General features: G+C 60.4%; 2 protein-coding genes across 10 annotated transcripts in view; one reads left to right on the forward strand and one right to left on the reverse strand.

Moving 5' to 3' along the window:
• DENND1A (DENN domain containing 1A) overlaps nt 1-4177 on the forward strand; it is a 538527-nt gene extending 534350 nt beyond the window's left edge. For 8 of the 9 annotated variants that reach the window (XM_069582473.1, XM_069582475.1, XM_069582474.1 and 5 more), the window contains one exon: nt 1123-4177. In XM_069582473.1, coding sequence (XP_069438574.1) covers nt 1123-2307 — 1185 coding nt within the window. In that variant the 3' untranslated portion in view covers nt 2308-4177. The remainder of the gene's footprint in view (nt 1-1122) is intronic. The other variant, XR_011255499.1, reaches the window with a different exon arrangement.
• CRB2 (crumbs cell polarity complex component 2) lies at nt 3556-27933 on the reverse strand. Its single transcript, XM_069582524.1, has 13 exons — nt 27812-27933; nt 20804-21127; nt 17972-18167; nt 17685-17824; nt 16833-17018; nt 16537-16650; nt 12911-13768; nt 12315-12823; nt 11585-11750; nt 10129-10912; nt 9174-9290; nt 8444-8561; nt 3556-6728 (listed from the first exon to the last, which is right to left on the reverse strand). Exons 1-13 carry the CDS (start codon nt 27912-27914, stop codon nt 6504-6506), a joined length of 3840 nt encoding a protein of 1279 aa, XP_069438625.1. The 5' UTR covers nt 27915-27933; the 3' UTR covers nt 3556-6503.
• Between the last annotated feature and the right edge of the window lie 3 nt (nt 27934-27936).

Genomic DNA, 27936 nt, shown 5'->3' on the forward strand with positions numbered 1-27936 from the left:
ACTACAACTCTGCCAGGTGGGCCAGTGGCCAGAGCCCCGCACACGGTGATCCCTGGAGAACAGCTACAGCCTGATGAAAATCTGCCCCCCGCTTCTGTGTATGCAGCAGAGGTGGGCAGCGCCATGGCCCCTGATGGAACTGGGATTATCCCCACCCCACCAAGGCTCCTTGAAGAGCCTGTGGATCAGAGCTCTGGGGCTCTGGATATTCACTGGTGACCCCTGATCTTCCTTGAGACTTTCATTCTGTCACCACCTGTGTCTGTCTCCTCACTTGTGCCAGGGGGCTACTAACCCTGCAGTCCCTGGGTCACAGTGTGGAATCCACAAAGCTCCCCCATATGCAGGTGGCGCTAGTGGTAAAGGACATACCTGCCAGCGCAGGAGATGTTAAGAGACGGGGGTTCAATCCCTGGGTCAGGAAGATCCTCTGGAGGAGGGCATGGCAACCCACTCCAGTATTCTTACCTGGAGAATCCCCATGGACAGAGGAGCCTGGGGGCTACAGTCCATGGGGTTTCAAAGAGTTGGACATGACTGAAGCAGCTTAGCACACATATCCAATGATTCACACAAGCCCATCTGTAAGGAATTGCTATTTCCAGGCTGCAGATGAGGGAGCTCAGGCCAAGAGAAGGGACATGACACCCAAGTCGTGGCCCAGTAGGTGGCAGAGCTGGACAGAGCCCCATCCTATTTCATTCCCAGCCAGTGTGCCTTCACCCAGCCCCTGTGCCTCACTTGCCCTCTTGGTCTCAGGGGTGGCTGAAAGTGCCCACATGCTTTGAAAAGTAAAATGGTTCAGGCCAGTAGAGGATCAGTGGATGGAGTCCTTTTCCTAAAACTAATTAGCAGCACTGGCTTGAAAAGACAGGGTTTTCTCTGGAGACCCTTTGTGCCACTCCAGTGAGAGAAGCCTGGCCTGGAGGTCCAGACAGACCTGGGCTTGCTTTCTAATGCCGACCTGGGCCGAGCCCCCAACTTCCCTGAGCCCCAGAGGCCTAGCTGGCCACACTCCCAGGACCACAGCCCCAGTGTCCCCCTGGCACACAGGAGGGGGTGGGGAGAGCCAATTTGTCCCTGGTCAGCTACAGTCATTGCCTCCCTCATTCCCTCTGGCAGAGGTTGGACCTGGGCAGAAGTGACAGGAGCCGCGGGACACCAGGGACCTTGAAGCTCGCCCACCCGCACAGCAGGCTCTGGAGCCTAGGCCAGGATGACATGGCCATCCCCAGCAAGCTTCCCACCGCCTGCCCCGAGAAGCCCTTAGCGCTGCTTGGGAACTCCCTGGCCTCACCCTGCAGGCCCCAGGACCGGAACGGCCTCCTGAACCCCAGCGACAAGGAGGAGGTGACCACACCCACCCTGGGCAGCATCACTATCCCCCGGCCCCAAGGCAGGAAGACCCCAGAGCTGGGCATCGTGCCCCCGCCTCCCACTGCCCGCCCAGCCAAGCTCCAGGCCCCCAGCATCGCCCTTGGCAACTTCTCGGAGCGGCTGCCAGCTGAGCGGGAAAGGCGGGCTGCCCTCAGCTCAACCCCATTCCCTGGGCTCCTCTCTAGTACTGCACTCCAAGACCCGACCGAACTGCTCCAGCCACTGAGCCTGGCCCCAGGGGCCTCTGGCAGCAGCAGTGATGCCCTGCTGGCCCTGCTGGACCCACTTAACACAACCTGGTCGGGCAGTTCCCTTCCACCAGGCCCTACAGCCCCAAATGTAGCCACCCCATTTACCCCCCAATTTAGCTTTCCCCCCATGGGGACCCCCACCCCATTTCCACAGCCGTCACTCAACCCCTTTGTCCCACCTGTGCCTGCGACACTGCCCACCATGCCCCTGGTCTCTGCACCAGCTGGGCCTTTTGGGGCCCCTCCTTCCCTGGGGCCAGCCTTTGCCCCCAGCCTCCTGTTGTCCAATTCTGGCTTCTGTGCCCCCCATCGATCTCAGCCCAACCTGTCTGCCCTCTCCATGCCCAACCTCTTTGGCCAAGTACCCATGGGTACCCACTCCCTGCAGCCTTTGGGTCCCCCAGCGGTCGCCCCCTCGAGGATCCGAACATTGCCCCTGGCCCGCTCAAGTGCCAGGGCCGCCGAGGCCAAGCAAGGGCTGGCCCTGAGGCCTGGAGACCCCCCACTCCTCCCCGCCAGGGCCCCCCAGGGCCTGGAGCCAGCACTGCAGCCCTCTGCTCCACAAGAGGCCAGAGACCCCTTTGAGGATTTGTTACGGAAAACCAAGCAAGACGTGAGCTCGGCCCCGGCCCCCGGCTCCGTGGAGCAGCTCAGGAAGCAATGGGAGACCTTCGAGTGAGCAGCGCTGAGGGTGGGGCGCGCCGAGGCCAGCTGGCCCTGCTTCCCCTGCTGCTGTTTCTGCCCAGGTTCTACTGGTGGGAAGGGATGGGAACCCTCTCTGCCGCCCCTCCTCCTCGCCACACTGCCCATCTCTGGAGAATGGCGCCAGTTCCAGCCTGAGAATCGACCCAGCTCCTGGGTTCCTGCCTCACCACCACCCTTTCCCTGCCCCCCCCGAGTTGGGTTTTGCACTAAAGAGGTCAGCTGGGCCAGCGATTGCCCCAGGCCACATCCTACCCACCTTCCCTCTGGAAACTGCCCACCAGGAGCCCCGTGCATCCTCAGGATGTCTCCTCCTGAGCCCCGTTCTCTTGCCCTAGCTGCAGCCCAGCCCTGCACACCCCACCTCGATGGGCACGAGCGTTGGCAGTACACCAGCTCGTCTGCACGAGAGGCACGTGGTTTGGAGTTTGAAGTAAGGAACACCCCCCACCCCTCCCCAGCTGGAGGATCTACCTGGCGGGGCATTTCCAAACCCTCTCTAGCAATATGCACAACTCTTTCTTTACTGAGTCTTCACCCCAACCCCTACACCTCTGTTTTTTCTGACTTGGTTGGGATCTGGGGGCTGAGGGATCCACGAGATCCCTCGTGGTAACCAAACGAAGCCCCAGCCAGCCCTGCGTGAGGGCTGGGAGCACCAGCAACTTTGATTATAGAAGACAAGACGGCAACAGGTAAACCTGAGAGCATCAGGACGGGCCCGGCCACCATCCACACTCTCCCTCAGGTCCCCAGAGGTTCTCCTGGTCTCCAGTTACGATCACATGAGGCTCAGGCTCTGGTCGAGTGGGTCTCAGGGGGCAGAGCTGAAAAGCAGGTACCCAGACCCCCACTGGAAGGCCAGGCTTAACACCACAGAGATGCAAGGGTCCCAGTGCCTGTGTCCTTGGGGCAGGAGGGGGCAGGGCACTAAGCCCCTCTCCAGGCCCCTGGTGAGTGGGCAGGCTTGGCTTCTTGCAGCCTGGAGGCAGGAGGGCTTGGAGTCACCCCCTCCCTGCCCACCTTGTGATTCCTGCCAGCATAGAAATTCCTGAGGCCAACGTCACCAAAGCTAAATTGAAATGTTTTGTTATTATTTCTTTTATCTTTCTTTTCCTTTTTACTTTTATTGATTTGATGGAATCTTGAAATTGACTAATTTCAATAAACCAAGTTAAAATATGGCCCAACCATTTAAGAAAACAACCATCTGAGACATCCAGGAAATTGTGAACATTTTGACCTGATTTCTCATTTCCTATTTGTGAATGGTCAGACACACAGTCTCAGGGCTGTCCGTGGGGGCAAGGGGGTTTCTAGAGGCCCCAAAAACCCCAGGGAGCCTTGTCATCATCTGAGGGACTGGGAGACCACCCCCACCGGTGAGTGAGCGAGGCCCAGCCCTGAGGTTTGCTCCGACAGCGTGGGGTGTGAAGGGCTGCTGGCCCCGCACAAGCGCCTTCAGCAGTCCCAGCCCCTGGGGCAAGTCCTCTCTTTCAGTCTCGGCAATGTCCTCTGGCCGCCGGAAGCAGGGCGCTTTGTCACGCCTGGGCCACGCGGGTGCCTCTAGGACACTCAGATGTTTCAGCAGAGATCGCAGATCCATCCTGGGCAGACCCCCGAGCCCCGTCAGGACAGGGTAGCGCACTCGGCGGGCAGAGTCTTAAGGCAAGAGGTGCTCGGTGGCCTCAGGGAAGCCGAGCTCACCCCATGGTCTCCCTGGCTGGGGCCGGTGGCAAGAGCACCATGTTCACAAGAGCACTGCTGTCTCTTCCCTTGCTGGATTGAATCTGCAAATCCAAGGATGAATTTTGTGTGTGCGTTCAATAAAATCTTCTTGGAGAGAAGCTGGTATCCCTGTGTCCTGAGGAAGCTCTGAAGGGAGGGGACTCCACCTCGGGGAACCTTCGGTATCTGCGTTTGTAGAGGTAGAGGCGGGGTCCATGGAGCAGTCAGGAAGGCTTTGACCCTGGCCCACCCCCAGGTCAAAGCCTTTTCCCATTCAGGCCTCTGAAGGGTAGGTTGGTCATGGTTGGGCACAGGGCTGCCGGGCCCCACACAGCAGGGCTCTAGGTCACCAGTGATGTCAAAGGCACCTTGGCTCCAGGAAAAGTCAAGCTCAAGGGGATACCTGGAACCACCTCTTAATAGCAAGGGCAGAGCCTGGGAAACTGCACCTCTCTTGGCTGGGTTGGACCAAGCACCCAGAGTGGATGTTAAGGGTGTCCCCACCCTTAACCGTCCCCACCCCCCACCCCCACCTGCCCATCATTCTGTCTGTGTCTCCCTCCCTGGTCTGTGCTTGAAAATTACAAATTCTCAGAACTCTCAGGAACAAGAGGAGGACAAACAAGAACCACCCAGCTTTTATACACTGGGGTTCCACCCAGAATGTCTTGTCTTAGGAATCTGCAAAAACACAGGTTTGCCAAATCTCTGACTTGATGAACTAATCAAGGCAGCAGCTTGGCTAAGGTCGTGGTAACAGATGTTTTCTCCCTGCCTTTCCCAGGAGCCACAAGGAAAGTTGGTCCCACCTCCTCCAGGCTAAGGACCAAGCAAGCCCCTGGAGCCTAGTGCTCAGCCTCAGCCCTCCCACCCCATCCCGACCGCATGGCTCCACCTCCCACTGATTCCTGTGCCTCTGGAAGTTGGATGAGACCCCTGGGGGGGGCTGGGTAAGGTCGACCTCCAATCGAGAAGTGGAAAGGGGTCTCCTGGTCTTGGCACAGGGGGCGCTGGCCTGGGAAACAGGAAGGACCAAAGGGGACATCTCCAGGTCAGGGAAAAAGGGACTCTGAAGCTCAGAGGCCAGGCCCTCAGGTGCCTGTCAGAGATCCCACTGTGGCGGCATCACCAGGGAAGGGGCCGGAAGCAAAGCAGCCAGCTCTTCCCCCATCTGTGTCTGTCCACAGGACCAGCCCCAACACAGAGGCGGTGCCAATGTTTCCTGAGCACCTGCCTCAGGGAACAACCCTGAGGGCTTCCTGCCTGTCCTCTCCTCAAATCCTCGCAGCGACCGTTAGGGAGGCGACTGGTCTGCAGGTGAAGGAGCAACCTCGCTGGTGCGGGAGAAGCACAAGGTGGGCAGGGAGGATGGCTCCTCCATCCTCATCGCCCCCGGCTGCCCCTCAGGAAGGCCCCTTCGCCGCGCGCTCCCTCTCCCTTCCCGACACCTAAAAGGACAACCCAGGTAGCCCCACAGCAGAGTAGACTGTAACGAACCACAGAGCCCCATCCTTCCCCATAGTCACCCACCATCTTCACAACAGCCCTGTGAGGCAGGCCAGGGCTGCTCTCCGAGCGACAGGCCCACAGGAGGCAGACTGCGTGGGCCCAGACACTACCCCCCAACTTCCCCCCCGGCTCCTGCAGGTCTGCCCCGTAGTCCACATCCCAGACAGCGCCTGGCTCCAGCGCAGGGCAGAGTCGACTCTCCCTCCAGGAGCATCTGTTTGGGGAACCGGGAGCTCATACATTAACCTCTGGCTCCTGCCCCCCATCCTGCTGATTTCCAGCTGACTCCAGGCCTCCGGAGGTGGGAGGTGGGAGAAGCTGCCAGAGGTGGGGCTCTGGTCATTGGGCCAGCCCTGGCCTGGCCTCCAGGAGCACTCGTGGCCCTGGGCCGCCCCTGTCCCAGGACTGAGAAGGTGGTCTCCTCCGCCCAGCTGCTTCTCCGTGGGGCCAGCTGCACCCACTACATGATTACACGCACAAACAAGGAGGTCACGTGCACAAACAAGGACAAATGCCCACGACCCCATCCCTAACACTCACACAGGTATCTGCAGATCAACAGGCCTGGGTACACACACACACACACACACACACACACACACACACCAAAACACATCGTGTGCACCCACAGGTGCTTCTCCCAGCACAGCCATGCATCTGCCGAGGCGAGACCTAGCAGCTGGACAGTGAATGTCCACAACCTCACAGGCTCCTCTGTTTCCCTGAGCACACCCCTTCCCCTCAGCCCAGCAAGGGGCAGGGGCAGGGGCTCCTGGCAAAGGGGATACTTCCCAGCAGGTATCCTGAGCCCTGTAGCAGCTCTCCAAGGCTAAGAAGGGGCCAGCCATTTCCCTGCAGGCTCCCAGAAGTGGCCTCCTTGGGTCTCCAGGTAGAAATCGAGGCCCTCACAGGGCCTGGAGCTGCAGCAAGGTGGGCCTAGATGAGTCTCTCCTCGGGCGGCACCTTGAGGACGCTGTCCATCTCCAGCCGGGCTCCGGCCACCTCCTGCTGGCTCGGGCTGTAGGTGCCCTCTGACTGGCGGCGCTTTCTGGCCGCCAGGATCCCTGAGAGGAGGCCCAAGAGGAGGAGGAGGAGGCAGGCGCAGGCCGCAGGCACTGCCACCTCCAGCAGCGGGAACGGCAGCGGCAGCGGTAGGCCCTTCTGCAAGAGACGCAGTAAGAGGCCTAAGACAGTGGAGCTGGAGAGACCCCACCTCCAACCCCAGGCCCTCCAGAGGAGAGGAAAAAAGCATCATTGGGCAGAAGCCCTTCCTGTACAACCAAGGGCTTTTGGTAGAAGAGAAACACATTTATTGAATGCCCAGTAGGTGCTCAACACCATGCGTGGGATTTCACGTAAAACCTCACAGTGACCTGATGAAGTGAGAGCGAGGCCACCCATGAGGACAGGAACCTGTGGTTCATTTTGTTCACCGGTGTATCCCCAAAACGCCAAGAGGAGAGCCTGCTCAGTAGGCACTCGATAAGTTTACGAGGAGAACACAGAGGCTCTGCCCAGATTCCCCCAGACACACACATCTAGGGGCTGACGAACCAGGACTGGCACTGCCCTCTGTCCACCCCCAATGCCAAGCCATGCCCAGCTCACACCACTATCCTGCAGTCTCGAATTCCAGCCAAAGGTCCTTCCTTCAACTGGCCAAGGTGGGCCTCAGTGCCCAGCCCTGCCAGCCCCACCTCTCTCAACAGACACCCCAACTGAAGTGATGGGACTGGATTCTTCCAGACCCCAAAGGGCACTCTGGTTTTTTAAAGGTCTGTGGAGACCATGCCTAAGCCCCAAGTGGGAGGCATCTCAGGGCCAAGGGGCCTGTGCAGGGCATGAGGTAGAGCAGGCTGGCCTGGTTGATGGTGAGCTCAGAGTCCCCCGGCTGGCCCCCACCCCCAGGAAACACACAGACCAGGCTGTGGTGGGCCCAGACAGACACCTGGATGCCCCACCAAAAGATTCTACAGACCTGGAGCTCTTGAGCCCCAGAATCACAGATTTCCGGGGAGAGGGCAGAGGCCCCGGGTCTCAGATTCATCAGCCCTCCCTCCATCCCATGAGACCTCTCAGCCCACTGCGGCCTGGGTCCCAGTCTCAGCCCCCAGCCCTGGAGAAGGTGCCCAAGGCTGAAGAGAAAAATTCACCCCAGCCCCGAAGCAACCAGGGCAAGCCAGCCTCCAGCCTGGGGAAGCTGTAAAGCCATTTCCTCCCTAGGAAGAGGGCGGGAGGGGGAGCCAGAGGCTGTAAAGTTCAACTTGAAAGGAAGCATTTCCCCAGAAGCAGAGGGGATTGGGGTTTATGACCTGGCCCACCAGAAGCCTGTGGAGATCAAGGCGCCTCTCCAGGCTTCCTGCCCCCCTTGCCGCGCCCACTCTGGCTCACTTCTGCCTGGGCCTGCAGAGTCTGCTCTGCCCCTTGGAAGGGAGGGGGCCAGAGGGAGGTCCATGCTCAGGCCGCCTGCTGGCCTCTATCTATTGGGCCCCCTCACCGCCCTCTTCAGCTAAGCCTGCCTTCACGGCAGCCAAGCCTTCTCTGGCTTAGAGTCCTGGGCTCCCCAAATCTTCCTACTTTTCAAACGGGGCTCAGAAACCACCAGAGATTACAGGCTCCTATACCCACCAACGTAAATCCCAGAGTTCACTGAGAACCCCAGAGGAATGGGGGGGTCCCCAGGCTCCCCAAGAGTGAACAGACCTGCTGTGCAGGGGTGTGGAAGGGCCCTGTCTCCTTGGCCTGCTACGCCCCACCCTTTGACAGGGCTGGTCCAGGAATAGCTCCACAGGCCCTCTACACACACACCCCCAACCCCCACAACATCATCTCACAAAGTCCAAAACAGACCACCCTCCCCGTCGGCCATCACTCACCACCACTTCGCAGAACTGGCCTGAGAACCTGGCATTGCAGATACATTGGTACACCCCATCAGCTGCCCGGCAGGTGCCCCCATTCAAGCAAGGGTTGGCTTCACAGGGGATCTGACACCTGGGAGGCAGGGAAGAGGGCGGGGCTGAGGAAGCTGCTCCCTCCCAAGCTGCCTCTAGCTCCCCCAACTCCTTTACCTCCTCAAACCCACCCCACACCCTCCACACCGCTCACCCGCTGTCCCCAGCACGGTCCCAACTTGGCTGGGCCCTGACGGGGACCTAAGTTGAGTACGACCCTTATTATGCAGCAGACCCCTTCACTCCAACACTCGTGACCAAGAACAACCCTCTCACTCCATTGAAAGCACAGGGGAGCCTGTGTAAAGGCGCCTGCCCAGACCGGAGGACCCAGAGCCTCTATTTGCATAGTGTCCCCACGTGGTCCTGATGTTGAGTGTGGTGCTCTAAGAAACACCACTAGGCAACTACCCTCCAGCAGGTGTCTGGTAACAGAGGATGGTCTTGGAAGCCCCAAAAGGAAAGATCTCAGGTGACAGAGGTGGAGTGTCTGGCGCAGTGATGACAGTAAGGGCTGAGAAGGTGAGCAAGGACCCATACCTCACTTCACCCGCCCTGGTTGGAGGGGATCTGGAGGCCCACTCCCTGCCTTTGGATCTGTACTCTCCACACGCCCCAGCCCACCTCCCAGGCGTATGGAGCCCAGACCCACCTCTGCCCAGCAAAGATCTCCTGGCAGCTGCAGTTGGCCCCCTGGGGACCCTCTTCACACTGGCCACCGTTGAGACAGGTGATGTTCAGACTGCACCCCTCTGGTGGGACAGGCAACCTGAGAGAAAGCACAGGGACTGGACTTGGGTCAGGACACGAGACCTGGCCCACGCCCGTGCTCCGTGGATCACTCAGGCGACCTGAGCCTTCTGCATCATCATCCAAGGAATTCAGGGCCACCTCCGACAGACCCTGCTGGAAGTCATGGAAGCGGTGTCTGGGGTGGAAGGGGTGGGACACTGGGCTGCCACGCTACTGCTACTGCTCCAGCCCCAGCCCCAGCCCCAACAAGGAGTACCACAGCTAGACCCTGGCAGAACCCTTGGTGGCTCAGAGACCTTTGAGGAGCTGATCAAAGGTAAGGACCCTCCCAGGGTAAGAGCAGGCTCCTGGACATAAAGCCTGACCTTCTTTGCAGGGAGAAGGGGAGTCAGACCTCTGCCAGACACCCTTCCATAAGCTTGGCTCCGAAAAAGCTGGAAGTCATAGCCAAACTGAATATGGGAAGCAGTCAAGACTTCGAGCATCTGTCTCTGGCCCTGTCCCACGGGACTCAGGGATGGGGGAGATGTCCGTGGTGGGCAGCTCGGCAGGAGAGCCTCTTTTCTTCCAACACTACCTCTGGTTCCCCCACCCCCACTCCCAGAGGACAGCTTTGTTTATCTCAACTTTAAATTCACCCGGTGTCCTGTATTTTATCTGGCAACGCTGGGGCCCTGTTGTTCCCAAGTTACAGATCACAGCGAAGTGGCTCAGAGATGGGATGGGGCTGGCCAATGGAACCAGCGCTTCCACAATCGGGCTTCCAGTCTAGTCTGTCCCATCCACCGCCCCCGGGGGCCTCCCCTCCACTCCTCACCCCTCGGACCCAGGCCACCCCGGCCGGCCGAGCGCACCTGCAGCGCGGGCCTGCGAAGCCAGGCGGGCAGCGGCACTCGAAGCGACCGTCAGGGTGCGCGTGGCAGCGGCCGCGGGCGCAGGGCGCCGAGCGACACGGGTCGGCGCGGTCCTCGCAGCGCTGGCCCTCCCAGCCCGGGCCGCAGGCGCAGGCGAAGGCGTCGAAGAGGTCTCGGCAGACGCCGCCGTGCAGGCAGGGCGAGGGGACACACACGGGAGCGCCGCGGCAGCCGAGGCGCGGGGCGGGCGCTCCGGGCCGGGCCGAGAAGGGCTCGCGGGAGCCGGGGGCCGCGCCGGGCCTCGGGCGCGCCAAGGGTAGCGGGTGGCCGCCGAGCGCCACGCGGCCCAGGCAGCCCGTGAAGTTCTCGGCCAGCAGGACGCGCGCGGCGCCCGGGCCGCGCAGGAAGTCCAGGTCGCCGGCCAGGCCACGCAGCGACACCGGCGTCGCCGCGCCGTCCAGCCAGAGCAGCCAGCGCGACTCGGCGGCCTCGGGCTGCTCCATGGCCAGGCGCACGCGGTGCCAGGCGCCGTCGGCCACACGCGGCCCGGGCGCCGGCAGCACCGCGCGGGGCAAACCGGGGCCGCTGCACACGCCTGCCGCCAGCGAGCCGTTGCGCACCGCCAGCCACACGGCGGCCGGGCCGTCCTCAGCGCGCAACAGCCCTGCCTCGGAGTCGCGCGTGCGGAAGACCAGCGAGAGGCCGCTGAGCGCGCTGCGCGATGACGCGTTGTGCCCGCTGAATTCCGCCGGGGGTCCCTCGTGGAACGTGGCCTCCGCCACACCTGCCGGGGGAGACAGCGTCGGAGGACGGCCTCTCGGCCCCCACCCAACCCAAGCAGACCTGGGTGATGTGGCGACCTGTTACTACCTCCACACCCCCCCAACCCCTGCCGTCTGGGCGTGGGGGCACACACACCCACCTAGGATCTAATCCCAGGAAGTGTTCCCCGTACCTCATAGAACTCTCTTACCTCCAGAGAACCAGCTCTGGGCACCCACCCTGCCTCCCAGGTCACAAACCAGGCAGTAACACTCCAGAAAATCCGCCCACTCCTCTCCTTTGTGAAGCAGCCGGCGCCTTCACTGTGGCTCCCTCTTCACCGCAATCCTTTGAACTGTCTTCTTTTTAAAATGCTGAGCATGGCCTTCTCCTGCCGCCCCCGCCCCCCGCCCCCCATGGCTCCCCACTGCCCTTGGCAGAAAGTCCCAAGTTCTTATAAACCTCACAGGCCTTTGCACATGCTTTGCCCCCTTGCTGATATGTCCCTCCCTGTGCCCAAGGTCTTACTCGCCCTTGAAAACCTAGCAAGTGCTCTCCTCCTCCAGAAAGCCTGTCTGGGTGCAATGGACTGGGGCTGCTACCATCCTGTCTACCGTCCCTGAGCCCTGAGGCAGGTGACGGATCTAACCCAGCTCGGGTGTCCAGCATGTGGGCGCCCAGGGCAGGCACTCACAGACAAAGCCATCAGGGACCTCCTCACAGGTGGCAGGAGGGAGACAGGGCTGGCCAGGACACCACAGCTGCTGGGCACATGTGGGCCCGGTGAAGTTGGCAGGGCAGGTGCAGTGGAAGTCATTCCAGGTGACAAGGCAAGTCCCACCATTGAGACAGGGCTCAGGCTGCAGGAGAATCGGGACAGGGACTGGCTCAGGCCTGGGGCTGGCATCCTCCCACCATAAACATCCCTACAGTGGCTCTTCACTGGGCACCTACTGCAGATACATTACCTCCTCACAAATAAATAGAAAAGTAACTAGCATTCCCATTTTTCAGATGAGGAAACTGAGGCTCAGGAGAAACCACTTGCCTGAGTCACCAAGGCAGTAAACAGAGGAGCCCAAGCTCACACCCAGGCTATTCCAATTCTAGGGCTGGTGCTTTGTTCATGACCCCGGGTGTCCCTGTCTACCAAACAACTCCTGCAGAAAGTCTTGGTTAGCCCTCTGCCCAGGCCAGGGTGTCTGTCCCAGACCACAACTGAGAGGGGAGGTATGGGGACTACCAGAGGGCAAGATCAGCTTGCCGGAAAAATGCAAGTGAACCCTGCTCTGTCTTCAGCCTTAGAACCGTGGGCAGGCACCCCACCTCCTGGTGCTACCCTGACCAGTAGAAGGGCATGCTGACTCCCAGAGATGCAGGGAAGATCCTGGAAAAAGGACCCATCCCTTCCTCTTGGCACTCACATTGCATGTGTCCTCAGAGACGCAGCCCATGGTGAGGTTCCAGGACTGCCCGCGGCCGAGCACGCTGGGCAGGCTGGAGTTCCCCAGCAGTGGTAGAAAGAAGGGGAGGTGGAGGTCGTTGAGTCGCACGTCCTGCATGCAGCCTCGAAAGGGCCCACCCCAGGGCTCAGCGTCAGCAGGGATGAGCCTGCCGCCCACGTGCACCTGCTGCCCCACACCCCACAGCTGATCGGGCCCGAAGCTGAGTGTCACCAGGTGCCAGAGCCCGTCATCCCAGCGCCCCGGGAGCACCAGAGCAGGACTGCCCAGCGCCTCTGCCCGGATCTGGCCCTCACTCAGGAACACTGTCAGGCCAGCAGCTGAATCGTTGGTGAGCTGGAGCAGAAGGCCAGCGGGTTCCCGGGTGCGGAGGAGGAAGGACACGGTGAGGTTCGGGCCTGGCAGCTGGTCGAGTAGGAAGGAGGCAGAGCTCAGGGTGCCCCCCAAGCCAAAGGTGGCAGCAGGAACCTCTGCAGGGAGAGAGGGTGCCAGGCGTGAGGCCTGCAGGCCAGGGCAGGCACAGCCGCTGCCCTGGGGCCCACCTGGCCCCTCCTCACCATCGGCACATGTGGGACCACTGTAGGGCCGGGGGCAGTCACAATGAAAGTGAGTCCACAGGTCCACGCAGACCCCTCCGTGGGCACAAGGCGGAGGCTGGCAGTGCTCCTGGTGCCGGCAGCCCAGGAAGACGTTCTCACCAAGGTTCTCGGGCAGCAGCAGATGCCCATCCACCTGCACATCCTGGAGGCAGCCCGCAAAAGCCACGCCGCCCAGCTGGGTGAAGCGGGACCCAGCAGGCGTGGGGGCCGGGGCAGCCGTGGCCACGGGACTGGAGGCCACACAGAGCCGGGCGGGACAGCCTTCGTGCCAGAGCCGCAACTCCAGGAGCCCCAGGTGGAGCGTCACCTCCACTCGGTGCCAGTGGCCATCACTGAGGGGTGGTTCCAGCAGCCTCAGGACGAGCACATTCTTGCCGTGGAGTGTGGCCTGAAGCCTGGCCTCCACCAGTGCCAGCTCCACGCTGCCTTGAGTGTCAGAGCACGTGGCCAAGGCACCCACACGTATCGTGGTACGAAACCTCAGGGCCAGACGTAGGGAGCTGCCAGCTGGCACCGAAGCCCGTACAGGGTTCCCAGCCACCATGGAGAACGTAGTATTCTGGCCACAGAAAGGCCCATGGGTACCAGGTGGGCAGCGGCAGGTGTAACTGTGAACCCCTGACTCAAAGGTAGGGATGCAGGTGGCAGTCGGTGGGCAAGTGTGGCCCCCACAGCCGGTGAGTGGCACAGAACAATCCGGTCCACCCCAGGCCTCGGGGCACCCACAGATGTAGCCTGCCACGGTGTCTTCACAGGCCCCACCGTGGAGGCAGGGCTCCGACAGGCATTCGTCCATGTCTTCCTGACACGTTGGGCCTTCGGGAGAGACCAGGCCAAGGCTCAGCACCAAGGCCAGAACCACAGTCTTGACCCAGAGCCTACCTGCCTCTTGGAACAAGGAGCTCAGTATCCATCAACCAAACCCATTCCCAATTCTCGAAAGACTTCTCGAGGCCCTCGGAAGTCTCCGGAGGCTGGAATCCAGGATGCTCCTTTTGTTCCCACATCTGGTGAGTCTCCAGGCCCTGTGTGGTCCATCCCCTATGCGCTCACCAGTGCCTGCTTTCCTCCCACCTTGCCTTCCCAGACTCACAAACTCTCTGGGCCACAGTCTGGTGCCCTCTAATTCACCAGTCTTCAGAACCCCCTCCATCATCCAACTCTACGAGCAGCCAGAGAGCTAACGCGGGATCTGGCCCAGTTCCTTCGCTGCGTAATGTCCCATCACTCACCCTGGCACTCACAATCCCTCACGGCCTGGGCACTGTCAGGCGTTCAGATGTCAACCCGCCTCCCTACAGACCTTGAGCTGCCTGTTCCTCCAAGCATCTCCTGGGAAGTCCTGCCCTCTGGGCTTTCACGCATACTGCTCCCTCTGCTCGGCATGCCTCATTCTCCCTAACCCTGCCTTTCAAACTCCTACTCATCCAGCAAAACCCAAACTCAAATGGCCAGTCCTCTAGGAGGCCTTCTCTGGCCCTCAACCACAAGCTACTGTGTCCCTCCCAATTCCTTGCCTACTCCCAGGCACAGTTCCCCGGAACCCTGGATTGAAAATATCTGTTTACACAGTTGAGATCTCCTCCAGGGCCCTGAGTACATCCTTGGTGCCCAGCAAAGGACATGGCATGGCCCTTGTCAACAGAGCGATGAAGTGGAAGAGGGAGCGGGGGTGGGTGTACACGTCTGTGGCACTGGAGCAGACCCTGGCTCTAATGCCACCCCCGGCCCTCTGCCCTAGGGCCCTCACTCTGGCAGTGGGGTCACCCTCCCTTCCAGAAGCCCCCAGGTCAGGTACTCTGGCCCCAGCGTGGATCTAGAGGCCACAGCCCCACCCATGCTCAGTCACAACCTCCACACAACTACTGAGGCCAGACCTGCTCACGTATTCCAGCCAGGGGGGACCCAAACCCAGAGAAGCCAGTAGGATTTGAATCCTGGCCTCAGTCAGCCCACAAACACCACCGCCACCTTCCGGGGACAGCTGGCCCCAGCACCCCACCTCCGCCTGCCCGAGGGCCCCACCCTGCCTACCTGCCAGGAGCCACAACACCCGCAGAAAGGTCCCCAGAGCCTGCAGCCCCATTGCATGTCCCCACAGACAGGCTGAGAGTGGCGGGCGGGCACCGAGGCTGGGGAGCCGTGCTCCCCGCCTGGCCAGCCGCCTCCTCCTTCAGCGCGGACTCAGGAATGCCAGGCACTGGCCTCCCCCACGCCCAGCACAACCCAAAGGGAGGATGGCAAGGAGCCCAGCCCCACAGCCGGGGTTCCCCCTCCCAGGCCCTGACCTCAGAGGGCTGACCTCCCTGTCACCCGTCAGCTGAGCTCAGCGTGGGGAGGAGCTGGGCTTCCGCTGACCCTACTGAACCTGGGCGAAGACACGCCCACGCAAGAGCCCCCCCAGCTTCCTCTGTAAGGCCGGGGGGGGGGGTCAGAGCCCGAGCTCAGGGGACCCTGCTGAGGAGGAGCACACTGCAGAGAGAGCTCTGCAGAGCAGGGTGTGCTGCCGTGGGCCCACTGTGTGCCAGGCACCCACGAGGCCGCTGCCTCTGGGGCAGGACTCAGGGAACCCCAGCCACGGGGCCGGGGGGAGGAGATGGGCCTTCAGGGTGCCCAGGGGTGTTGGCCACCTGGGAGTGGGAGACTGAACCCCAGCATCTGTGTGTGGGCGAGTGTGGAAGGGACAGCGGTGATCACCCCCTCCTTCCCCTGGGCCAGGAAGCGGGTGCCCAGGAACCGTGCCAGGGAGAGGAGGCCCTGCATTCTGAGCAGGAATGCGTGCGGGCAGGGGGAGGCACCACGGGCATTCCAGAGGAACAGGGACGCTTCTCCGGCTCATCAGTGTCTGCAGGGAAGGATATCTGTGTGTCTATGTGTCCACCATACCAGAGGCAGGGAGAGGCCACTGCAGGCCCAGCTCCCACCCACCCTTCTCCAGACACTGTCCCCTAGCTTTCCATAACACACCCCCCACCCTGCGCCCACACAGCCCCCTGCCCCTCCCACCTCCTCTGTCCCCCTCCCCGCAGCCCCTCGGCCTCTGCCCAGCCCTTCGATGTCAGGCGTCTAGAGCTCTCTCTGCCCATCACCCTACACTTCCTCCCAGACAACCTTGGCCACCTCTGACCCCAACCGCCAGGATGACACTCCTGACCCCGTCTCAGGTCCCTGTCCTGTGCCATAGGCCCCGGGTCACCAGCCCCCAACCCAGACTCCTTCCCGTGGGTGCTCCACAAACAGACTCAAGGTGGACGATTGAACCCACCATCCTCTACCCAGTGCCACCCAGGGCAGAAACTCAGCCAGCATCTCTGACACCTCCCACTCATGCCTGGAATAACCCTCAGGACCTGGAGCGTGCCCCTCATAAGTATTTCTCAACCTGCACTCCGAAACATTTTCCCTCTACTCCCACCCCTAAGCCAGCCCTCTCTCCTGTTGCCTGGGCCACTGCCCCCCACCTCCTCCCTAATGTCCTTAACCCCATCAACCCAGCCTCCACACATCAGCCAGAAGGGCTCTTCTTGCCCCAGGCCCACCAACTCTGCCTGGCCCTGCCCCAGTGCCCACCCGACCCTGGGCACCTGTGTAGCCGTCTGGACAGTGGCACTGGAAGCCATTGGGCAGGTCCTGGCAGAGGCCTCCACTGAGGCACGGCTGTGAGGCACACTCGTCCACATCCTCGCCACAGTCGTTCCCTGCAAGAGGCCCAGCTGTGGTTCCCTCGGCCCCCTCAGAGCCCAGCTGGAACTGGAAAGGGCCCATTTTTACAGCTAGGGAGACTGAGACCAGAGAGAAATGCTTGAATCCAGCTCCAGCATCCCTCCCCTGCACCTGGACACTAGAGACCTGCTTCTCGGAAGTGGGGCAGGGGGCTCACCCTCAAAGCCTGGAGGGCAGCGGCACACGAAGCCAGCAGCCTGGCGAAAGCTGAAGTCACCGGGGAAAGTGGCCTGGACGCCCCCATAGAGGGTCGGATCCGAGCGCTGCAGGCACCGGCCCCCATGCTGGCAGGGGCCCACTGCACACTCGTCCTCATCCACTTCGCACCGCTCGCCACTGTAGCCTAGGGACACACACATGGGCATCAGGTCACACGGGGCCACCAAGCAGCACTGCTCCACTGCCACCAGGCCCGCCAGGGCCAGGCTGGGACAGCAACTCAGAACACCAATCCGGATACTCAGGCAGAGGCACACAGGAGACAGGAGTGACCAGGACCGCCTTCACCAGCATCATGTGACTAGTATCACTAGTATTTCTAGTATCTCTGAGCACTCTGCTCCTGCAGGGCCCTGTGCCAAGGCTTCGTGGGCTTTACTCATTTACTCTCCTCACAACGGGCTTCCCAGGTGGCTCAGTGGTAAAGAATCCGTCTGTCAAGCCGGAGACCTGGGTTCGGTCGGGAGACAGTTCCCCTGGAGAAGGAAATGGCAACGGACACCAGTATTCTGATAATCCCACGGACAGAGGAGCCTGGCAGGCTACAGTCCATGAGATCGCAAAGAGTCAGACAGGACTGCGCGAGCCGGCAGCAGCAGCGGCTCCCAACAGCCCAGGAGTAAGTTCTGTGATCAGCCCTGCTTCGCAGATCGGGAAACTGAGGCCCAGAGAAGCTGCAGTCACGTGCGCGCACTCTGCACCAGCGCACTTCCGCACTGGCATCCCAGGCCGGGCGGCCGCAGCCTGTGCCCCCTCCCCACTGGGCGCGCGAGCGCGCATGCGCACACACCTGGCCAGCAGAGGCAGCGGAAGCTCCCGAGGCCCTCCAGGCAGGACGCGTTGTTCGCGCAGGGCGCCGACGCGCACTCCAGCACCTCCAGGTCGCAGCGCTCGCCCTCGTAGCCCGTGTCCGCGCAGTCGCACTGGAACCTAAAGGGGGCGCGCGGCCCGAGCTGAGCACGTGCCCGAGCCCCCAGCCCCCTGCCTCCACCGTACCCTGCCTCGCGCCCCCACCCCCACCCCCGCGCCGGCCCACCGCGCAGCCTCCCCGCCCGGGGGGCACGGCCTCCCGCTCACCCATTGACCAGGTCGCGGCACACGCCCCCGTGTGCGCACGGCTGGCTCTGGCACTCGTCCAGGTCCAGCTGGCAGCTGGCGCCCCCGTAGCCCGGGGCGCACACGCAGCGGTAGGAGCCCACGCCGTCCAGGCACGAGCCCCCGTGCAGGCAGGGCCCCGAGGCGCACTCGTCCACCTCCGTCTCGCAAGTCACGCCTGGACAGGGCCCGAGACAGACGGACAGCTGCACGCCCAGAGGGAGAGTGGAAGAAGCCGAGCCAGGCTGACCCCAGACCCACTCCAGACAGTATGACCAGCAGCGGAATGCCAGGATCCGGAGAGGATCCGTTGGTGCGTCTTTCCAGAGCAGGTGTTTCTTGAGCCAGCAATGGCAGTGAGATGGAAACAACACAGGCCTCCCTGCCCCCTAGAGCTCACTGCAGTCTAACCCGGGACACAGGGGATTAATCAATATTACATAAATGAGGATTGATTTTTTTTATTTTGATAAGAGCTACTGTGGGTACGTGCTAGATCCTGTGACGGCGAGAGTCAGGGTCTTAGCCTGGGGAATCGAGAAGGATGAGAAGGCATTGGCTAGACTAAGATAGGGAGAAGGCAATGCACTCCATTCCAGTACTCTTGCCTGGAAAATCCCATGGGCGGAGGAGCCTGGTTGGCTGCAGTCCATGGGGTCGCTAAGAGTCAGACACTACTGACCGACTTCGCTTTCACTTTTCACTTTCATGCTTTGGAGAAGGAAATGGCAACCCACTCCAGTGTTCTCACCTGGAGAGAATCCCAGGGATGGGGGAACCTGGTGGGCTGCCATCTATGGCGTTGCACAGAGTCGGATACGACTGAAGCGACTTAGCAGTAGCAGCAGCAAACTAGGGTAAGGGGTTATGCGAGTAGTTGGATTCCAGGGAGACTGTTGGCGAAGACAAGGGGAGAGTGGAGGAGGTGGGGAAAGAAAGGGGTGGTGACAGGCCTTGGGGCCAAGTAACACGATCCGACCTTATCCTAAACGTCTTAGGCGGCTGACTTATAGGGTCCTTTCTACATTTTAGAAGGCTTGCTCTGCTGGCTTTTTGTGGAGGGTGTAAGGAGGGACCCCAGCAACGAGAGGCACTCCCCAATGAAAGATGCTAGACCAAGATAACCAGCTCCTTCGGGTTTTCCCTGTACCGTCTTGCCTTTTTTTTAATTAATTAATTTTTTAAATTGAAGGATAATTGCTTTACAGAATTGTGTTGGTTTCTGCCAAACTACCGTCTTGCTTTTAAAACTGAAAGTCCTGTGTCCTGGGAACCCTCTCAGTCCTGGACAAAATTAAATCAGTTGGGAGACTCTTGCGGGAGGGGCTGTGTCGATGAAGGGAGATAGCGGAACTCAGAGGTTGGAAATGTGCTGCCAGAGTTCATCATGGAGCCCACTTGCCATCGAACACTCCAGTGGCCCTGCCTCTGCTCCCTCAGTGGGATTGGTCATGGGGGGCCAGGGACCCAGCTGGCTCCAGCTGGAACTTTCTCCCATTCCCAGCTCAGTGAGCACAAAGCAGAGCCCCTCCTTCCTGTGACCCAGCCCCACTCCCACCCTCTGTGCCAGGGGGAGCCAGGCCCAGCCTGGAATCCCAACCTCCCCCGCCTGGCTCAGAGCAGAAGGAGGAGGAAATGAATCACAGCAGATGCTGCCCCCACTCACATCCTCAGCTCACCCAGAAAGCCTTACCCAAAGCGTCAGCACCGCACATCCGGGCACGCACACACCTGCTGGCACCCCCCTCCCAGACGGTTCCCACAAATGTATTCAGGGAGCCCAGACACCCGTGGATGCTGGCAGAGACAGAGGCCTTTTGCATGACCTCCTCACACATCCACAACTAATCTGTCCAGACACCTGCACTCTCCCGTGACAAGAAAGGTACACAGAACCCACTTCCGAAGTTTCCTTTTCGTCTGTGCGCCGAGATGTCTCTCCACGATACGGCTCCTCTCCTGGAGCCCAGCCCCCCAGTCTGTGTGCCTGACTCTGAGTGACCTCAAACTGCCCTCTGCAGTCAGAGGGAGTCATCTGAATTCAGGATCCCAGAGTGTCCACACTGCAGCCTCCCGGCTGCCCTAAACCCAGCCTCACCACCAGACCCGTCCCAGTTGTGCTCTCCTTTCCGACGTGCAGGCAGTTGCTCCAGGTTGCTCTCAACTTGGAGTCTGGATGGGACTGGGACAGGGACATACTCTGGAGGAGGGAACTGTCCCCCTCAAGACAGCAGAGATCCCTGGGGGTACATCTACATTACAGTTTGAGCAAGACCACCAGTGTCTCTGCAGGAGCTGTGGCGGGGAGGCTACTCACAGGAGTCGGGGGCGGGGGGGAGGGCTCTGCGTGACAACCTGAACCATTCCAGGGGTGTTCACGCTCTCGAAGCATCAGATGAGCCACCAAATGACAGGTCTGGAGTGAATCGATACTGGAAATACTGTCTAGACGTGTCCTCATTAAAGCCAAACCAGGCCTATCTGTACTCTAGTCCCAGAGACGCCTGAAGGGTGTCTCCGCCCCCAGCATCACCTGAACCCCACAAGGGGCTGAAATAACATTTGTCCAGTGCCTGATCTGTGCCAGGCACCGTGCTAGTCCTCACTCACCCACATTCTCATCCAGAGCTGCCAGGGCAGCCTGAGAAGCATCAGTTCCTCAGCACGACCAAAGAGTGGGTACACCCCAGAACTGCCATGATGCCTAGCGGGGGTCTCTACGCTAAGGCCAAAGCCAAATTCACGATCTGACCTCTTTGAGTCGCTGACGGGGCCAACATTACACATGCCTCCGGGGACAGCTGGGGCCATTACCTTCATAGCCGAGGGGGCAGTGGCACTCGTAGCGGTCAGCCAGGTTGCGGCAAGTGGCCCCGTGGTGGCAGGGCCGGGACGCACACTCGTCAATGTCCAGCTCACAGTGTGAGCCCTGAAATCCGGGCACACAGTAGCAGCGGAAGTCATCAGGCCCTGGGCCCTGGGGCACACACAGAGCGCCGTGGTGGCATGGCTGACTGGCACAGCCCCAGGGCTCCGGGGGCACACAGGTGTAGCCAGCATTCTCTGTAGCCTGGCACTTGGTCCCTGGAGCGCAAGGGTCTGAGGCGCAGGCTCCTGGGGTCTCCAAAGTCACCGTCCCTGCAGAGAGAGGAGACTGGCTGGGCAGGGTGGACGGGGGCTGCTGGGACACCCCTCTCCCCACCCCCAGGCCCATCCCCAGATCCCAGAGTTGGTGAGCAGCGGAGGTCGTCGGCATTCAGAAGAGAGGGCCAGGGGGTCTACAGACAGGGTCCCAGCAGGCACCCAGATCTGGGAATGGTTTGGGTAGTGTCTCCTCCGTAAAGGAGGACCCAGGCTGCCTGACTCCCCAGGCAGAATTAGTGAGCAGATGCCCCCTGACCCTGTGAGCTCCGTGCTCCAATGCCCACGCATCCCTGCAGCACCCCTTGCAGGCAGGCCCTGTCGGGCCCACTTTACAGGAGAGCGGGTCCAGGCTCAAGTGTGAAAGTGAGGTCTCTGGCCTGAGTCCTGGCTCAGCCTTCAGGGTCCCGTCCGCAGGCTTCAGCCCCACCTGGGGAGGGGTCCCTGGCCTCCCGCTGCCCACTCTGCCACTCCCGCTGGGGGTCTGGTAATTCCATCCCTATGTGAAACTGGAGATGGAGGACTTCAAAGGCCCCTCTCCCCGCTCCACCCCGCTTCCCCTCCCAGAACTTCTCACCGGATCCCGCCATCAGTAAATGTGAGCACTGGCCGCGGTCACAGGGTACAGGGCAGGTAGTGAGACGTGCTGACCAAACTCCCGGCTCCAGCCACTGGACACATCTCCACGAGGCAGAGCTCCCTCTGTTAGAGGGTCACCTCCTGATCTGCCGCCCGCCTCCCTCCAGCCCTCCTTTGCTAAGAGCCTGTCAGTGTCAAGCTGGTGTAAGAACTTAGTAGCTGTGAAGGCAGAGAGCCCTGGGTTCAAACCCTAGTTCAAAACAAGCTGTGAGACCTCGGGCAAGTTGTTTCTCCTACTGAGAGATGATAACAGTACGTGCCTGGTAGGATGAGGGCGGCTTGAAAGCCTTGGGACGGCAGTCAAGTGCCCACACGTGCAGAGAACGCCGTACGTGATGGGGGAGGGGAGCGGCCTCCAAGAAGGAGGTACACCCTCGCCCCCAGCCCCCCGCACCTGGTGCTCCAAGGTGCCCCACCCCCACCCAGGTTGTCATCCAGACACTAACCAGGCCCCAGCACAGCTTCAAGCCCTGTGCCTCCCCTCCCCTCCCCAGCGAAGACCCCCAGATAAGGCTCGACAGCCTCTCAGGCGTCATCCACATTCCAGCAGGCAGGGCGGTCCACCGGCAGGGAGACAGAGGAACCAGCCAGTGATCCAGGGAGAGACCCGCTGTCAGCCCCACCCCCGGCTCCCAAAGCACGTGGTACAAGTCGCACAGGCTCACTCCTGGAGATTCCCACTAAGAGGGGCTTGGGGCAAGCACCCACCCAGGGCCAGGCCTGTGGCAAGGGGGGCAGAGGGTTTGAAACACTGTCCGGCCAAGACTACCTAGGGCGCTGAGGTTCACAGACTCTCTCTGCCCACAGACCCACTCCCCCAAGGCTGGTCTCCTGGGTGAGGACAGGGGGCTTCTGGGCCTCTGGGAGGGGCTTATGGCCAGCTTGTCTTTCTTTTTCCCACCCTGAGCCATGGTGGCTGGTCAGTACAGAGCCTAGTCCCCCAGGGCTAAATAGTCTGAAGGAGAGGGAAGATGCTGTGATGGGCATCATGCCAGCTTACATGAACAGTGGGGTGTGAGCAGTGTCCACCTTGTGGGTGTTGTGAGGAGCCACTGAGGGGACGTGAGCACCTGCTGGGCACCAGTGAGCCTTCAGTGAGAACTCTGGCCATTTTGACCTGGGTCCCTGGACCCAGCACCCTCAGGAGGATCAGCACAGTAACCACAGCGCCCACCGTGAAGAGCCCTGTCTCCTGGGTCCTGTGCCAGCAGGCCCTTCATCTGATCCCGACAAGGTGTCACTCCTCACGAGTGTAACCCAAGGGTTTCTGCTGCTGTTGTTTAATTGCTTAGCCATGCCCCACTCTTGCGACCCCGTGGACTGTATCCTGCCAGGCTTCTCTCTCCATGGGACTTCCCAGGCAAGAATACTGGAATGGGTAACCATTTCCTTCTCCAGGGGATCTTCCCGACCCAGGGGTCAAACCCCAGGGATCAAATACCCTGCATTGGCAGGAGGATTCTTTACCGCTGAGCCACCAGGAAAGCATGACCATCCTAGGGGATCCCACCCCAATCTGGAGCTTTGGCCCCCAATTTGGAACCCTCTATTTCAGAGCAGACTGGAGAGACAGCGCCTGGGGGGATAGAGAAGGTGCTTTGTCACCAAAGGAGCAGGTGGCCCCAGGAGACAGAGCCTGGCCCCACTGAGGAAGGAGTTTTCCTGCAGGCAGAGAGGGAGGGAGCCCTCTGTCCCAGGAGGCATGCGGTGGTGCGGCAGTCTGCACCAGAGGGACCGCCGTCTCTCCTGTGTAATCTCTGTTTTCACATTTACCTTAGGGGGTAGACAGTGCTATCATTCCTTTTTCACAGTTGAGGAAAGTGACGCTCAGAGATAAGCGACTTCACAGTTTCCCAAGAGGGCCTGGAATCCAAACCCAGGTCTCACTGCTCCAGAACCTCCACCCTGGGGGGTTCCAGCATCACCCCAGGGCCTGTATTAAGAATACAGATGCTAGGGCCCCACTCCAGACCCAGAGATGCAGAACTGTTGGGTTCCGGGGCCCAAGAATCTTCACTGCAACATGCTCCCTGGGGAGTTCTTTGCACACTGAGGCTTGGGAACAAGCACTGACCTTGGCTCTCTGCCTTCAGGGAGCCAGCTCAGGAGGCCAGGCTCGCCCAGGGCTGAGGGGAGGAGAGGTGAGGATGGCGGGTCAGAGGAGGGGCCTTCCTGGTCTGGCCGGAGGGGCGTGGCCTGTTGCCAGGGTGACAAGGGGCCTGTGCTTATCTTTACAAATCCTTCCTGACCTCTCAGGCTGCCTGGGACGCCCTGGCCAGGGAAGGATTAACGGACACTCGCCCCTCCCCTCGGACCTGCTGCCCTGCCCTGGAAGGCCCAGAACCCACCTCCCGGAAAGGAATTTTCTTCGTGCAAAGGACAGGATTATAGTAACAGGAACCGTTTCGTGAGTGCCTGTGTAGCTGTGCTACGGGTCTTACATCTATTACCACATTATTGAGTTTGAGTCAAACTGGAAAGGATGGGGGCCATTAAGAAAACTTCTGTTTAACTCACCCGGGATCATCCCTCGAAAAACTAAGCAGCAGATCATTTCTAGACTTGTGAGAAGGCCACATCTCCCAATGCTTCCGAAACTCCCATCCTGCAAACTCTAGCCACCCACGTATTGTCACTTTAGAGCATTCTAGCCCAGTCTCCCCCAGGCACTGAAAGAGACTCGAGGCTCAGAAGGTTTGCCTAAGAGTGCAGCTTCCAATATCAGCCTGGGCGGAGTGGGCAGTCTTCCCTGTCCATCCTGAACCCAGTTGCTAGCAATCCCAGGGTGTTCCAGGCCTTGCTGGTGCCTAGTAATGCCTACATTATGCGCACTTGTAATAGGCCTAGTGAGAACTGGCAACTAATGAGAAGTGTTTGCTGAAGGTGGGTTTTGTGAAGCTTCTCATCTTGACAAGGCAAAAAGAGAATATATCTAAGAAGCCACCCAAGATCCCTTAAGACATGCTTCTAGCGAGAAAACTATCCATCTAGTAGCACGAGGCTCCGAGGGCAGGGCTGAAAATACCGCAGCGAGACTGAGAGCTGTCGGGAAAGGGCTAAAGAACTCTAACAAGGGACGAGAGTTCGGGACAGTCTTTTACAAGAATGTTTATCTCCTGAGGTTAAAAGGCAGCATTTTGATAATCCCAACAATAGCCGTCACGGATCCACTGCCTATCCTTTGTCCGCATCGGCAAATCCCAGTGTTTCCAAACCGTGATCTCAGAGGGCTGGGGCCGTGGAGGAAGGCACTTTCTGGAAGGAGGGTGAGGCCAAGCAGATGGGTTTCCAGGCCTGCCACCCCAACAGGCCGCTTTTAACTGTTAGTGGCCTCTGGCTTCTGTCTAAAATTTCCTTTGAAATGGGGTTTCACGCCAAACATAAGTTAGAGGACCCCTGCATTTTCTTGCTGAATTCTCGTAGCAGCTCTCAGCATGAGCTGGTTTCCTGCCTCTAGACAGAAGCACAGAGAAGAGAGGTGACTGTCCATAGACTAGCCCCATAGGCGGCTGTGAAATCGTGGCCCTGCCACACACCAGGTGTGATTCTGGGCAAGCTACTGACCCTCTTGGTGCCTCACTTTCCCCCTATGTAAACTGGGGGCATCAGAGTTGACCTCACAGGGCTGTTGTGAGAATTAAATTCCATCATGCTAGTCCAGTAGCCTTGGACTGCAAGGAGATCAAACCAGTCCATCCTAAAGGAAATGAACTGAATATTCACTGGAAGGGCTGATGCTAAAGCCAAAGTTCCAATACTTTGGCCACCTGACTCGAAGAGCTGACTCCCTGGAAAAGACCCTGATGCTGGGAAAGATTGAAGGCAGGAGAAGGGGGCAGCAGAGGATGAGATGGTTGGATGGCATCACCGACTCAATGGACATGAATCTGAGCAAGCTCGGGGAGAAGGACAGAGGAGCCTGCCGTGCTGCAGTCCAGGGGGCCACAGAGAGTTGGCCACGGCTTAGCAACTGAACAACAGCAGAAGTCCAGTAGCGCAATGCCTGCCATGTAAAGGCTCGTGTATTATTTGTTCACTATCTTTACATGGGGCAAACAGTGACCATCCAACACACCCTGATGTTAGGGTGCGGGTGTGTGGCTCCTTCTCCTCTGCCTCTGTCTTCCAGGCGCCCACGCAGCTCGGGCTGCAGGAGGAGCTGGGTTTCGGGGCTAGACTCCCCACCCCTTTGTCAGCCAGGCTCCCTGGGTGTGCAGGCAGCAGGGAGGGAGGGATGTGAGAGCCCGACGTGCCCCACTGTGCTCCAAGATGCCTAGTGCTCTCCTAGCAACCAGCCAGGCTTTTGTGGCTGAGTGCGCCCAGACGGAGGGGCCCCGCTCAGGGCCTGGCAGGGGTGGGCGGCAGAGCCGGAGGCCCAGGGCATCCAGAACCCCATCCCCTCTGGAATGGAAATTACTTTTCAAATGATGTCATCTCCCGCCTCTGCCCTCCTGGCAGTCAGGCCCTGGGGTCCTGGTCTCCAGAAATATTCATGCCGTAGCACCCCCACCCAAGCTTTCCGGGGATCTCCAGGGAGGGGGCTCCCTGTGCTGGGAAAGGCCAGCCCTGGGGGTCCCAGCCAGGCTAGGTGGGGGTGAGCGTGTGGATCAGTGTCCGTTCCCTTCTGCAGCACCCGTCTACTCAGTGTGCACCCTGCCACAAGGTTCATGTGAAGGCACACTAGCGCTTGAATGCACACCTGTGTGTGTCACGCACAGGTGGGTGTGTGTGCTCACGTGCATGTGTGCTGGGTCTACATGTGCCTGTGGACACCTGTTCATATGGTGGTGTGTGCCCTGGTGCACGCCACCTGACCGCTGCTGTGGAGGGGAGTGCCTGTGCACGCACGTGTGTGTGCAGGTGCACGTGTGCACGTGTGTGATCTATATGTGTGCACTGTCGGCTTGGGGACAGACACCAGATCCCCAGACCAGGGCTCCGTGCCCCTCGTGCAGAGAGCAGGTCCCCAGCTCCTCTTCGATTTGCCTCAGGGCCCAGTTTATAAGCCCCTATCCCTCCCTTCACCTCAGTTTCTTCCCCTGCACACGGGGGTGGGGGGGCCATCCTCCCCAGGGGCCCGGCAGAGGGGAGCAGAGACAAAGGTTTTGTAAGCTGGGCCCTGTTGGAGGCTGAAGAAGGTCACAGGTAGGGGCCAGGAGGGACTCTGAGGAGGTGGGGGCTCCCCCAGTGGCTGCAGAGGGCAGGCCACCCTCCTGCGCCAGGCTTCCCAGGCCTGGCCCCGTAGCTATAGTGACCAAGACAAAGCGTCCCCAGACCCCCCAGGAAGAATTCCAGCCCGCGCACCCGTAAATCCACTTGGACAAAAGCAAAAACCTCTTGGTGAACAGAGTCTGGCTTCACAAAGCCCTTTCAGCTTGATCTGGGAATACCAGGAGTGTGGGGGGCAACAGTACCCAGCCACCCCCCAGGGACCCCAGAGCATCCCCAGCCCTGTCCCTCATACACACACACCCATGAAAGCAAGGCAGGCAGAAACCCTGGGTCTCTTTCCCTCTTCTCCACCGCAATCCACTGGGCTGGGGTCTGCGGCCCCCACCCCATGACCGTATGTCAAGAGCAGAGACAGTTCATCCCACTCGATAACTTATGCCTCACAGCTCACACTGGGATACAGCCCATCACACCCACAGAGCCTCAGACACAACTCCCGGCTCGTGCGGGACAGCTGTCCCACCTCACAACTTAAATGCACCCAAAACCCACCGTCCACAACCTGCACACAGCTCACATCAGACTCCCCAGACTCAGGCCTCACAGGCAGAACACCCCAGCCCAACGCCCCCCACCCCCCACCTTACAGGGTACAACAGCCCACCCGTTACCCAGACCACAGGGACCACAGCTGGCCAAGATCCCCCCAGAAAGTCCCCCTGGACGGCACGCGCTCCAGCGCCCCACAGCAGCACACCTGTGCACTCCACCGTTGGGCCTGGCGCCCACATGGACAGCCCCACAGCCTCGGATGTCTGCTTTGTGGACAGACCTAGCCCCAGGCCCCCCAAGCCTGGGACCCCAACTCACCAGCCGGTAGGGCGAGGACTGGGGCCCTGTGCAGTAGCAGCAGCAGCAGCAGGAGAGGGGCCGAGGGCCTGGGGTCCCAGGTCGCAGGGCGGGCCAGCGCCATGGCAGCGCTCTGCTCCGCGGCT

This window comes from Ovis canadensis, chromosome 3 (genome assembly GCF_042477335.2).
Source record: "Ovis canadensis isolate MfBH-ARS-UI-01 breed Bighorn chromosome 3, ARS-UI_OviCan_v2, whole genome shotgun sequence".
NCBI classification, from domain to species: domain Eukaryota; kingdom Metazoa; phylum Chordata; class Mammalia; order Artiodactyla; family Bovidae; genus Ovis; species Ovis canadensis.

What these genes read in the sequence shown, in the direction of transcription:
- CRB2 (XM_069582524.1), bottom strand. Translation starts at nt 27,914, where the DNA reads ATGGCGCTGGCCCGCCCTGCGACCTGGGACCCCAGGCCCTCGGCCCCT. An exon ending in TGCCGCGACCTGGTCAATGG is followed by an intron (nt 17,825 to 17,971) that starts GTGAGCGGGAGG and finishes CGCCCCCTTTAG; the next exon opens with GTTCCAGTGCGACTGCGCGG. An exon ending in TGGTCCCACATGTGCCGATG is followed by an intron (nt 12,824 to 12,910) that starts GTGAGGAGGGGC and finishes CTCTCCCTGCAG; the next exon opens with AGGTTCCTGCTGCCACCTTT.